Below are 14,416 nucleotides of genomic sequence, written 5' to 3' on the forward strand. Positions count from 1 at the left end.
GTTCCATATAAAAATGAGAAGGGCTAAGTATCCCTGAGGACAGGTTGAAGGGTAAAGTCGAAATCAGAATTAGCTGAAAGCCTGTAGAAGGAGCAGTTACGCCATCATACACCTCCCCTGAGCACACACGACCAGGAAACTGCCCCTTCCCCACACAAGCAGAGGCCTGAGGGTTGCCAGCCGGAGTTGACCTAAAGAAGTTTTGGACTGGGGACACCAGACACAGCTGGGGGTGGGATTAAACAAAAACCTGTGTATAGATATTAGATCCACAGCACTATTCCCCCATTTGGCTCTTAGAACCATAGTTCAACTCCCAGGCAAATACCCCCCAATAGGAGATCAAAGATTCCTATTCTGAGAAACTGGCTCCTTTCAACAGTATAAAGTCAACAGAGAATGTCCAAAATTGAAAATTCAAAGATATTGTGTATGTTATATGAAGAGAAAGGAACTGTTGCATTTAAAAAAAAAATCTTTGTAATATTGTTTGATTTAAAATTATGTACCTGTATTATTTCATAAGAAGTACTGAATTATAAAAATAGTAAAAGGAATGAAAAAAGAATATGAAGGAGGAATAGAAAGAAAAAGGAAAGACATATGAACAAGAAAAATGAAAAGAATGTGGATGGATCGTCAGAATAGTGGCAGGAAGGCTGAATCCCAAATGAGCCAAGGTTTGCTAAACATAATCCAAAAAGGTGCTTTAGTCACATGCAGAGCCAGATGATGATTGAAGGGACAGACTTACTGTGACAGGTTGCTGATGTAATGTTGAAGGGTAACACAGACAAAACAAACCCTTCAACTACCAGTTAGTGAATCCAACGAGAGAGATAATCATAAGGTCCTGTCCTTGTGTACAAAGAAACCCAAGCACCAGTAAAGGATGGGGATCCAGGACCAACCACAGCCCATGTGGAAACCGTGTGGCTTCTAGCCAACTCTAAGTATGAGGAGATCATGGGTTCTGTGGCCTACAAAAACAGGGTTGTTTTGTTTTGCAAGACTACAGGTAGTGTTATTTTTCCATCAGGAAGCACATAATGTCTAATTGCCTTTTTTTTTTGTGACGTTAGCAGCTGTTGCACAATATTTAGATGCATTCACTGAGAGCTAAGTGGTTATATTAAAATTCCACAATTTCTTTTTAAAAAATGTCTTTATTTTACCTACTTTTTTTTTTTTTTTAAGATTGGCACCTGAGCTAACAACTGTTGCCAATCTTTTTTTTTTTCTGCTTTTTCTCCCCAAATCCCCCTACTACAAAGCTGTATATTTTTTCAGTTGTGGGTCCTTCTAGTTGTGGCATGTGGGACGCCACCTCAACGTGGCCTGATGAGCAGTGCCATGTCCGCACCCAGGATCCGAACTGGTGAAACCCTGGGCAGCCAAAGCAGAGCACGCAAACTTAGCCACTCGGCCATAGGGCCGGCCCCTTACCTACATTTTCGAAGGATATTTTCCCTGGATATAGAATTCTAGGTTGGCAGGTTTTAATTCTTTAAGCACTGCACACATACCATTCTATTATATTCTAGATTCCATAATTTGGCCATCAATCTTATTGCTGCTTATTAATAGGTAATTTGTCCATTTTCTGAGGCTGCCTTTGGGCTTTTTCTCATTATCTTTTGTTTTCAATTGTTTGACTTGTGATGTACCTAGGTATGTTGTATTTATCCTGCTTGTGGTTACTGAGTTTCTTGAATCTGAGAGTTGGTATATTTCATTTGTTTTGGAAAATTCTTTCAACTGTTCTCTCTTCACCTAATGCCTCTGCCTCATTTTCTCTCTCTGATCCTTCACATATGTTAGATTATCTGTGTTCCACTTGTCTCTTACCCTCTCTCCTCTCTCCTTCCATTCTCATTTCTCATTCTCCTTCGGTTTGGATATCTTTTATTGACCTGTCTTCTATTCACCAAGCCTGTCCTCTGTAGGTTAAACCCATACAATAAATTCTTAGTTTTAGATATATTTTTCAATTTTAGAATGTCACATTATTTTTTTCTAAATAGATTCCAATTCCCTGTTGAAATTCCCCATCTTTTTATCCATTTTGTCCATCTTCTCTTCTATTTTCTTTATCATATTTATAATGTTTAAAGTCCCTGTGTGTTAACTTCAATATCTGGATAATATTGTGGGTTGGCTTCTATTGTTTTTTTCCCTCCCAATTACTGGCTACATTTTCATACCTCATAATTTTTTATTGTATGCTGGACATTGAATATAAAACAAACATAACACAGAGACTGTTATGGACTGAAATGTGTTTCACCCAAATTCATATGCTGAGGCCGTAACCTCCAATGTGACTGTATTTGGAGACAGGGCCTTTAAGGAGATAATTAAGGTTAAATGAAGTCATAAGGGTAGGACTCTAATCCAATAAGACTGGTGTCCTCATAAGAAGAGGAAGGGACAGCAGGGATGCATGTGCAGAGAGAAAAGGCCATATGAGAATGTAATGAGAAGGCAGTCATCTGCAAGGCAAGGAAAGAGGCCACAGGAGCAATCAAACTTGCCAGCACCTTGATCTTGGACTTCTTGCCTCCAGAAAGGTGAGAAAATGTATTTCTGCTGTTTAAATCACCCAGTCTGTGGGATTTTGTTATGGCAGCCCTAGCAGACTAATACAGAGACTAAAGCAGATTTCCTCCATCTGGCATTTCCAATTCCACTCTTGAGAAAATGAGGTAAGGGGCTGATCATTCACAATCCAATCAGGAGGAACTAGATCAGGGCTGTGTTGCTGCTTTAGTTGGAATAAGTCTGCTGGTTTCAAATGTCTCAAAGGCAAGACCTGTAATGTGCTTGTTGCAGGTGTCTTCCTCTAATAGGAGTTTGTGTCCTAAGTACCAGGAAATCGCAGGATATTTCACTCAGCCTTTCTGGGGTTCAGCCCATCCTCGAGTGTGGCCCTCTTGGGCTTTTGATGGAGAGTCTGGCAAGTCTCTGTTCTCTGCTCTGAAAGTTCTGTCCTTTGGAGGTTTTGAGCTTAGCTCTTTATCTTCCTTTCCCATGCAGGTTCAAAATCTGGCAAATGCCCTGCGGAGCATTCCACGAAAGGGACCTTATCTCCTAAGCACTGTATTACTGTGAGAATTTCATTCTGCCTTTCCCAGTGCAACCCCAGCACTCAGCAAATGTCCTATAGGAAGACTGGCCATGGTTTGGGGTATGTCTAGATTCCAATCTGTCATACTAACACACGTGGCCATTGAAAACTGATTTATTTTGACCCTAGCAGAGTCTGTCCACAGCTGCCTGATCTGCAGCCTGTGCACACATGGCCCTAGGAAAGAAAGTGGCCAGTGTCTTTTGCTCAGCTAGGAAGGGCTCTTCCTTCTCCAGAACTTTAGTTCTAGCACACTTTGTTGCCACAGCTCTCTGACATCTTTAAAAATACAGCTTTTGTATTTTTGATTTTTGTTGTTATTGCAGTGGGAGCTACCTACTGCATCTTATTTGGAATCTGAAGTCTAACAAGTTTCTTTTGTAATAGAAATTTTACATCATTCCTTTTTCCCCTTGAAATAATATTTCCATTTCACCTATCTCCCCAAAATTTCAACCTAATATATTTTTATGAAAATTCTATCATAGTTTCACCAACAAAAATATAAATACAAATTTAAAATTTTCCTTATTTACTGTGACCATAAGGCTCTAAGTGTTAAAAATTTTTGTGTTTGATTGGAGTTACCATTACAAGCATTACTGGAACACAACTGAGGGGCACTGATAGGCAAGGCTGGACCAATTGTCCAGGGAATGGTCTGGCTGTAATGGAGGAAACAGCCCAGAAAAAAATATACTTCTAATGTTTTATAACAACCTCTTAAATATAAAAAGAAGCTATTTATTGTAAGTGCATAACAAGATGAGGGGGGGTCAGGTTATACCATATGATTACAGGAGCTTCAGACTTTTTTGGCACCCTGAAGGATTTTACTCCTCAGGGCAATGCACCATGCTAAGGTTCAAACGGTCAGAAACTTATAGAGTATTTTTGGTTTTCTGATTTTTTTTGTAAAGTGGAAGAAGGATAAAGGGAAAAGGGGAGGTGGGAAAGGAGAATGGGAACCTTCTTAGGAATACCGATTTTATGAAAGAACACTCATGGAATTTGAGAATCTAGAAATGGATTCCTTTAAACCAGCTGTACCTATACAATTCTTGGAAAGTCTGGCTATCCATTTCCCAGTTTTAATAGTGGAACCCTCCATCAGTTATCAGGTTGCTCCCAGCCCATTATATAAGCATCTACTCGTACAGTCAGCCTAACAGTGGCCCATACCCTAAGTGAATACAGAAATCAGCAGGGAGAGGAAAAAATGTACACTACTACTGCTAATTCCTCCCCCTTCTCTCTCTACACAAACATGAAAAAGATTCCAGAGAAGAGTCCTGGGGGAAGGGGGATTATCCACTTTCTATTTTAAAAGTCACATTGACTTAACAATTAAAAACTTTTCAAGATCAGGCAAAAGATACAATTAAGTCCAAAGATCATTTTTTAGCTATCAATCTAGGACTCACGCGGGTGGGAGACTTAACAGAGAACTCCCTCTAGTGCCGGCACATCGCTGTTGGTTCAGGGAGACTGCTGCTGTCCCAGCTGGTTGTGCTTCAAGGGTAAGCTGCTTCACTCACGCTTTCCAAATTCCAGAAGGGGAGAAAGGCCTTTTGCAACTTGTTCAGTAACCAGACCACAGCAATAGGATAATTACGCCAAAAGTGGGCCTCAACAAGTTTTGAAAGGCACATGTTTGGTAACAGTATTGTTAACTTAGGAACAGGCAAGCCAACAACTTCCCTAACTCCAAGCACTAGACACAATTTGTGTAATACACTTGGCATAGTCCTCTGTCACTTTTCTAACGCCATTTTCCATTTTGATGCCATGTTCACCCAGAGCAGATGGCTATATTGAGCTGTCCTGAGAATAAAAAATAGACATTTTTCTACCAGCAGGAAGTAACCAGTTTAACACTCAACTGAGCATGTGAGGACACTATTATCAAGAACGAAGGATGAGCCATGCTGTTTGAAAGCTCAGATGGCTTAGATCCAAATTTATGGAAAGCTGCAGGCTTTTTTCCAAACACATCTAGAGCAAACGCAGGAACATTTCTTCCTAACTTATGGACGTCTGGGGTCAGCCAAACCCCAGGGAGTGTACCTGTCAACAAAGAAAGTTTCCCTTTAGTTAACAACACCAGGAAGGCCAAAGGAAAGGAAGAGGCCCTAACAACTATTTGTAGAGTAATAAGCAGGAATGTGCAGATGGATAATAAGGGAAAAGCATGTAAAAGCAAGATAAAAATATTCCAGGTATGAAATAGGAGAGAAGAAAATGGACATAAAGCAGATCTATAAAGTCTAAAGAAAGTACTTAGGAGGAAAAAATCTGAGCATCGTTATGTCAGATAAGGCTACGGATGAAGGTTACAGTTAAATCTGGCTTCTAATTTTTTTTGTTGCTGTCGTTGTTAAAAGATTTTATTTTTCCTTTTTCTCCCGAAAGCCCCTCGGTACATAGTTGTGCATTTTTAGCTGTGGGTCCTTCTAGTTGTGGCATGTGGGAACGCCTCCCCAGCATGGCCTGATGAGCAGTGCCATGTCCGCGCCCAGGATCTGAACAGGCGAAACACTGGGCCACTGAAGCAGTGTGCGCGAACTTAACCACTCGGCCATGGGGCCGGCCCCTGGCTTCTAATTTTTATTTTAAAATTTGCTTTGGTCATTTTTTTTGATAAACTTCTTATGATGTTAAAAGAGAAATATCTTCCTCTATTGCTACAGATCTGTCCTTTCAGGGCACGGCATGCCAAAGTCATATAGCCAACAGGAACAGCAGGTTCATACCAGGGATATTCTCACCTGCTTCTGGATCTGCAGGAATTCTCCACATGTACAGGTTGAAGTCATCAGAGCCTGAAAGGATATACTGTTGGGACAAAAAATATATATTTATTACTTATATGTTCATTACTTGATAATATATTTATCTCCCTATCTATCCATACGAGAAAGATTTTTTTTTAAATAAACAAGAGAAATTGATGCATATTCATAAGGGACCACACAGCAAACAGCTCCTTAAAAGTATCTGCAAAGCAAAAGGCTTGTTGGCTAAAACTCAGCAACAAACAACACAATTCAAAAATGGGCAAAGGACTTGAACAGACATTTCTCCAAAGAAAATATACAAATGGCCAATAAACACACGAAAAGATGCTCAACATCACTAATCATTAGGGAAATAAAAATCAAAACCACAATGAGATACCACTTCACACCCATTAGGATGGATATTACCCAAAAAAAACAGAAAACAAGTGTTGGCAAGGATGTGGGAAAATCGGAACCCTCGTGTATTTCTAGCGGGAACATAAAATCGTGCAGCCACTGTGAACATAAAATGCAGGTTCCTCAAAAAGTTAAAAGAACTACCATATGACCCAGCAATTCCATTCCTAGGTATATATCAAAGAATTGGAAGCAGGGACTCAAGATATCTGTACACCAATGTTCATAAAAGAATGCTCACAATAGCCAAAAGGTGGAAACAACCCAAATGTCCATCAATGGATAAATAAACAAAATGTGGTGTACACATAAAATGGAATATTAAGGAAATTCTGACACATGCTACAAAATGGGTGAATGTTGAAGACAGTATGCTAAGTGAAATAAGCCAGTCACACAAAAAAAGACAAATGTTGTATGATTCTACTAATATGAGGTACTACAGTAGTCAAATTCAGAGAGACAGAAAGTAGAATGGTAGTTGCCAAGAACTGAGTGGAGAGAAGAATGGGGAGCTCCTGTCTAATGGGTATGGACTTTTAATTTGGGAAGATGAAAAAGTCTGAAGATGGATGGTAGTGATGATTACACAACAATGCAAATGTACTTAATGCCAAAGAACTGTACACTTAAAAAAACTGGTAATAATGGCAAGTTTTATGTTACGTATATTTTACCACAATTTTTCAAAAAAAAATTTAATGCTGAAAAAAATTGTAGAAGCTCCCCAGAAATCTTTTATGCAAGGCCAAGAATCCTGAACTTTCCTGCCATCAGCTGACATCTTTGAGCAGGAAGCCATTGCCAACCCACCCCCAAGTTAGTGCCAGGGGCATAAACAATCCCCTTTTACGTGGCAGCTTCATACTATTTGATCTCAAAAAGATAGGACACTAAGCCGGATCTGTTCTAATTAGGACTCATAAAAGCATTGTCTAACATTATCTAACAGCAAGCAGTGACCAATTCTTAGAGCTCCTTTACTTTCAAAGATTAACAAAAGTGTTTTACTTTAAGTTGAGGTCAGCATTACTTCCTGCCTTTTGGCCCCATCTGCTTATTTCCACAGAAAAAGAAAGGCCTACAATTTTCTAAAGAAAACTTCTCACTTAAAAATGACACTGTGAACAACTCCAAAAAGTGTACGTCCAACATATACACAACCTCTTGTCTGACAAATACTTTCTAAATACTCTGCATCATTAAAACTCAATTTACTAGTCTTTAAAAGACTTGTAGAAACTTGAGAAAGGAGGCAAAGAAAGGCGTATTTAAAGATAAAGAAAATGCTATCCACAGGGGCTAGGTGATTTGGCCCAGGGCATAATGGAAAAAGAAGTGGGTTCAGTTTCCTCATCTGGTTGCTCTCTGCAAATGTTTTGTCTCCCCCAAATTCACACATTGAAATCCTAATGCCCAATGTGATGGTATCAGAAGGTGGGGCCTATGGGAGGTGATTAGGTCATAAAAGTGCAGCCCTCATGAATGGGATTAGCACTCTTATAAAACAGACCCCAATAAAGCTCACTAGCCCCTTTCCACCATGTGAGGAAAACAGTGAGAAATTGGCAGTCCGCAACCCAGAAGAGGGCTTCACCAGAACCCAACCAGGCTGTCACCATGATCTTAAACTTCCAGCCTCCAGAACTGGAAGAAAGAAATTATTGTTGTTCATAAGCCACCCAGTCTGTGGTATTTTGTTATAGCAGCCAGGACGGATTAAGACAATTTCTGAGGCTCATTTAATTCTAAGATTCTATGATTACTATGTGAAGGAATGGTGGAAGGCAGATCAGAGCTGCAAGTCCCTAAACTGCTGGCCCATGGTTACTTGACAAGTCACCACACAAATATGCTCAAGGCAAGGAAACTCAAAGACTAATCCTGTTACACTTCAATTAAAAAGTTTCCTTAACAACAGCAAAAAACCCAAACAACTCAATTAAATAAATAGGCAAAGGACTTGAATAGACATTTCTCCAAAGAAGAAATATACAATGGCCATATACAAATGGCCAGTAAGCACATGAAAAGATGCTCAACATTACTAATCATTAGAGAAATGCATATCAAAACCACAATGAGATACCACCTCACACTCATCATCAGGATGGCTACAATCAAAAAATCAGAAAACCGTTCCTCAAAAAATTAAAAATAAAATTACCATTGGGGCTGGCCCTGTGGCCAAGTGGTTAAGTTCACGCACTCCACTTTGGCAGCCCAGGGTTTCGCCAGTTCGGATCCTGGGTGCAGACATGGCACCGCTCATCAGGCCATGTTGAGGTGGCATCCCACATGCCACAACTAGAAGGACCCACAACTAAAAATATATAACTATGTACCTGGGGGGCTTTGGGGAGAAAAAGGAAAAATAAAATCTTAAAAAAAAAATTACAGTATAATCCATCAATTCCACTTCCGGGTATATATTTGAAAGAACTGAATGCAGGATCTCTAAGACATATTTGTACACCTATGTTCATAGAAGCATTTTTCACAATAGCCAAAAGGTGGAAGCAACCCAAGTGTCCATCAACAGATAAACATATAAACAAAATGTGGTATAGGCAGAAAATAGAATATTATTCAGCCTTAAAAAGAAAGAAAATTCTAACACACACTACAACATGGATGAACCTTGAACATTATGCTAAGTTAAATAAGCCAATCACAAAAAGACAAATACTGTATGATTCCACTTATGAGGTTCCTAGAGTAATCAAATTTATAGAGACAGAAAGTAGAATGGTGGCTGCCAAGGGGTAGGGGTAGGGGAAGGAGGCAAGTTAGTGTTTAATGGGGACAGAGTTTCAGTTTTGCAAGCTGAAAAACTTCTGGAGATGGGTGGGGATGGTTACCCAACAATGTGAATGTACTTAATACCATGAAATTGTACACTTAAAAAGGGAAAGACAAATCCTCATTGCCCTGACTTTAGGGTCCATGCCATAACTCCCGTAGTTTATGGTCCCACAGTAACCACTATCCTGGTTGAAGTTAGGAAGTCGGGCTTTCTTCTCACAGCTTGTTTGGGAAAACCACCTACTAGTTAGGGGGAAAGATTAATCCATTATAGACCAACCGAGCACTCTGGTGCTTACAAAGATATATAAGGTAATATCTGGGCTCCCAAGGAGCTTAAATCTAGTGGAAAATATACGAGTAGGTACACAACTACCATGCCATGAAGTAGAAATCACTAGGCACCACTATGAGAAATAAGGTGCCTGGTGATTCACAAAAGAGGCAAGGCAAGACAGATTTGAGACTGTGCTAGTCCCGGGTAAAGATGTGGTGAAAAAGGTGAAAGGAACGGGCAAAGATGCAGCTATGGAGCTCATGTAGTCTACTGTTTTAACAGAAACGGGAAGCAGGGCGTAGCTCACTCCTTGATTCCCTGCTCCTATTTGCATGTTTGACCTGATCTCCAATGGCCAGTATTCATATCTCTTTGCTGGGCAGCTTCTGCAAAGCCTAGGAGGCTGCAGGCTGCTTTAAGGAACGAACACCCCTCGGAAGCAGGCCCAACCAAAGACTGAAGTGAGCTGCTATATCAACATCCCAGCTGCCTTGTCCCCAGTGGAATAACTCTGAAGTGTGTGTTCTATACCCTTTCCGCTCAGGGTCAAACTTCCATCACCTGCTGTTGTAGTTGGCTCACGAAATCACCCTTCCTTTCCCTATCTCACTTCTCCACTCTTCTACTATTTCCTGCATTTCCAAATAAACTGCTTAAACCTGAAACTTGAACCCAAATTAAGACACACGGGATGAGGGGGACAGAACATAAAAGAACTGTCCATTAATAATTTTATATATATATGATATATAACATGTTTATTACTCAACGTCTCATCATTTCATGCTCTACGTTTAAAAGAGGCTACAAAGCTTCATATAGAATACCTGCTACCCTGTGCCCCCACACCTTCCCCAAACTAAACAAACATGAAATAAATATTAAAAAAGAGTCAGCCAAGGCTGGGCTTATAAGTTTTACTATTTCATTGTGAAGGATCAGTGCTTTTCTATTTGCTCAACTATTCATCAGGGAAAGCCATGAAAAGGTAAAAGGGGACTCCCGGACAGAATGCTGAGTCAGAGGCTGCCTGAGAAGGAAGAAAACTCCCACAGAGTTAAGGCCTCTTGGATTTAATATGACAGCTCCTAAAACAAGCAGAGAATGCGCACAATGTACCGGCTTCCTCTCAGGGATAAGGGCAACTCCTGACCCTCTCTTCCTCTTGGAACCACCACAAGGGAACCGCTCAGGAGGATTTCCAAGGAGGGGTCGTGACCCACTGCCGTCTAGTCAGACTGTTTGAGTGTTCACACACAGTGGAATCACACAACTGCCCTGAGGAATTCATTTATGGTATTTCATAGTTGTCTGCTGGGCCCCTTCCAGCATTAAAAGTTGGCTGCCTAGGATACTGCTGACTGTGGGAGACTGAAATAAAAAATGAGTTCATCCCTTTATTCATTAAACAAATATTTATTGAATGTCTACTATGTGTTGGGCACTGTTCCAGGGAAAGGAATACGGAACTGATCAAAAAAGACCCTGTCCCTATCTTCATGAAGCTTATAATTTATTGGGTGGGAGGAGGAAAAGAATTGTATGCATATATAATGTGAGAGTGGGCAAAGGAAAAAAAAGATAAAAAGTTATGTAATGTGTCCAGTGGTGGTGTTATAGAGAAAAGTTAAATAGCAAGTTAGGGCACACAGGGAGTGCTGGGGGTGGTTAGTTTCCGTTTTATATAAGGTGGTCACAGAAGGCCTCTCTGATAACATGGCATTTTGAGCAGAGCCCTGAAGGAAATGAGGAAGCAAGTTATAAGGATATCTGGGAGAAGACTATTCCAGGAGAGGGGACAGAATTGTGGGTTATTTTAAAATATAAGGTAGCTAAAAGAGTTCTTTGGTCTGTCTTTCTTTTTTTTAATGCTTTCGGAAATAGAGATTATTTCAAGTGGGCAGAGTGCAGATACATTTAACAACATCAGTGCAGCTGGAAAGATTCCTCTCTTCTAAAGCTGTCCTGGAAGGGTTTATTTCCTCCCAGACCTGGGTTGGAGCCTCCGAGTGAGGCCTTGCTAATGGTTAGTGCTCAGGAGGACAAACAGGGCAGTGCAAGTCTTGATCAGTCGTCTCACAAATATTTAAATATTTGCTGTGCAGAGCAAGAAAACAAAGACCAAATAGTGCCAACACTAATTACTACCAAAGGAAACCTAAAGTGCATAATTATATGCAAATTTACAAAACATAATAATTATTTGAGTTAACCAGAAAATTGAATTTCACCTCAAGTGGAGAAATTGGAGGTGTAGCTTTTTCTCTCTTTCTTTTCCTTTTCATCTTGATTTCTAATTTCAAATAATATCTGCACATTCTTACCCAGGCAATCTGGTGTTGAATGTGAAGCTCACCTGGAGTAAAGGGCTTCTGGCCCAGATAAGAGACAGATTCAGGAGCAGATAACACTTTATAAACATGCAAACCATAGAAACATAATAGAAAAAATGGTTGCCAAAGATTCGTATGTTTAACATTACTGAGCCCTTTTGTGATGTTGGACTTCATAACCAACATTCACATTAAAACATCACCATGAAAAAACCTAAAGATTACTGTTCAGTTTTAGAAAACCAAAAACTAAATAAGATGATATTGAAGCCAGGTACCTGAGGGTTACTGTAAATATTCAATAAAAACATGATTACCTTTCAACCTTGTTCCCAACATAAACACAGATGAAAAGAAGTTAATCTTGTTACTTTGCTGTTTTCTTGTTTAACCTGAGGGGTGACCCAAGGGTCACAAGGATTTAAGAGCTTGTTTTGAAGAAGAAAAAGAATGCCTTCAAGGTAGTTACAATCACCAGATAACCAGCCCCCAGCTGCTGACTCCCAGAAGTCAGATTGCCCAGGGACTTATCTGGAGTGAAAGAGAGATGGATTTCCCCCTTGTTTTCTCCGAAACTCCTCCTACCAAGCCCCTTAGCTCTATAAAAACCCCTGCTTTCTTCTCTTGTGAAGGCAGATTTGAGAGAACCTATCCTCTGGCCTTCTCATTTTGGCCAATTCAAATAAACCTTTTTCCATCTCTAAGCACTGATGTCTCAGAGATGACACATCAAGCACACAAACTTAATATTAAGAGGTTCAGTTCAATATTAAGTTTGTGGCCAAGTGGGGCCACGAATATGAAGAATTCACAACCTTCTTGTAGGTCTTTTCTTTGACCTCATTCTAAACAGTGAGGGGTAAATGACAAATTAAAAACTCACTTCATATGAGTCTTGTACCTTGTATCCTAACTGAAATGAATAGGGCAGGACTCCAAAGAAAGAGAAGAGATGTTTTAGGTAGTCCATTATCTAGGCAATAGAAGTCCCATTTCTCAAAATGCTCTGGGTTGGAAGAGGGAGGTGGGAAACCCACAGGCTACTTTAGATCGAGAATGAAAGTCATACCTAATTTTAATTTGGCTTTGTAAGATGGGTGATACCAGTGCAAAAATGAGCATAAGTTGTTGTGTGCATCCACATCAGGCATAATCCTTCCCAGTTGGCCATAAAAGTTAAAAGCTTGGCTACACTCTGACCCATCTCACAGTTCATTCATTCTGTAGTCCAAGAGGGCGGCCTGTTTACTGATCTTGATGCAGCCCAGTCATTTTAAGTAGAGTTAACCTGAGGCCAGTGCATTTTATCTAATCCTTTTATCTAATCCATCACTGTGGAGATATTAATTTGTTCAAGCACAGGGACAGAGTGACAACGGCTCCTCTCAACAGATTTCAAGAAAGAACCATCACCAATAACAAACTCAAAAAAAGATAACATTAGCATTCTGTCACTGTCTCATTTGCCCACATGTCCTCTCGGTCAATCCATTAACCTTTATAGAAAATAGTCACTCCCATATTACTCCCTACTCTCTCTGCTAGACTGCTGTAAGGCCCAGCGCCCCCTCCAAGAACTCCTGACCTTTCTTCATCTCTTAGCATTCTCAAATTACACATGCTCTCAAGAAAGACCTTTTTCCATTTGCAAAGGCAATTTGCTAGCTAAATACCCAGAGAAGCCCATGCCTCTAAATATACAGACCATCTCTGTAGAGTCATCCAACTCACAAGAAATTCTTAATAAATTGAAGTCTCAAAGAAGGATGTAAACGTGCCCTGCCAGAGCAAAACTGCTTACTAAATAGAAGCTTACTGGAAAAAAAATAACCCCAACTTATTAGCCATCTTCAAGCAAAGCAACTATTCTCCCCTCCCTAACACCTTTATTTAAACCTCAATGGTTAAACAAACCAAAAAAGGGACAAATTTAGAATACAGACAACTCTCTACTAACTATATTCTAAGACCTCATTGGGTTTATAAATACAGATATCAACAAAAAATGCCCCTCCACTCAAAATCCACATTAAAAGGAAAAAGTTCTAGAAAGGAGGAGGGACAGGCCATCCATCTGATATATTCCAAAAATAAACCAGAATGTGTCTTAATAGGCCTTTTGCTAACAGAGAAATGTCTTTCTGCTCAATTTTTCTCTCTAAGTATATGTATATGTATTATGCATATGTGTGTGTGGATGTGTATGCATTAAGTGTGTGTGTGTGCGTGTGTGCATGTTTGCATAGCATTTGATATTCCCCATCTGTTGATGGAGAAGGAAACATATCAATCAGTTACTATTCACTGAGTACTGATCAACTTACACAGCTCTCTCCAAGGCTCCTTCCACAGTAATTGATTAATTATTCTCCAGTAAATGGCATGACTGTCTAATTAAGTGTATTGACTAGGACAGAAAAACCAGATGGCTCTCTAGCCTCGATCAGTAACAGCAGAGAAACTGCTATGTAACATTTAAATCAAACACAGCTCTATTTCTCCCTGCCTTTTTGTCAGGAAAGAAAAAAAATGTGATTGAACAATTCTGTGATGTGCTCTTTAGAAAACTATTTCCACAACAAGATTTTCCAGTTGGTATATAATATACCTTTGATCATATCATTTATACCCAGTGCCTGCCACAAATATCACTCAAAGAAATCAGGGAAATTTTTCT

The 14,416-nt window shown here is 39.8% G+C and overlaps 1 protein-coding gene across 5 annotated transcripts in view; it reads right to left on the reverse strand.

The window, feature by feature from the left end:
- Positions 1-14,416, reverse strand: part of DCAF5 (DDB1 and CUL4 associated factor 5) — a 115,418-nt gene that overhangs the window by 19,569 nt on the left and 81,433 nt on the right. For all 5 annotated transcript variants that reach the window (XM_044773854.2, XM_044773855.2, XM_070513861.1 and 2 more), the window contains exon 7: positions 5,896-5,962. In XM_044773854.2, the coding sequence (XP_044629789.1) occupies positions 5,896-5,962 (67 nt within the window). The remainder of the gene's footprint in view (positions 1-5,895; positions 5,963-14,416) is intronic.

This window comes from Equus asinus, chromosome 7, assembly GCF_041296235.1.
Source record: "Equus asinus isolate D_3611 breed Donkey chromosome 7, EquAss-T2T_v2, whole genome shotgun sequence".
Classification (NCBI taxonomy): domain Eukaryota; kingdom Metazoa; phylum Chordata; class Mammalia; order Perissodactyla; family Equidae; genus Equus; species Equus asinus.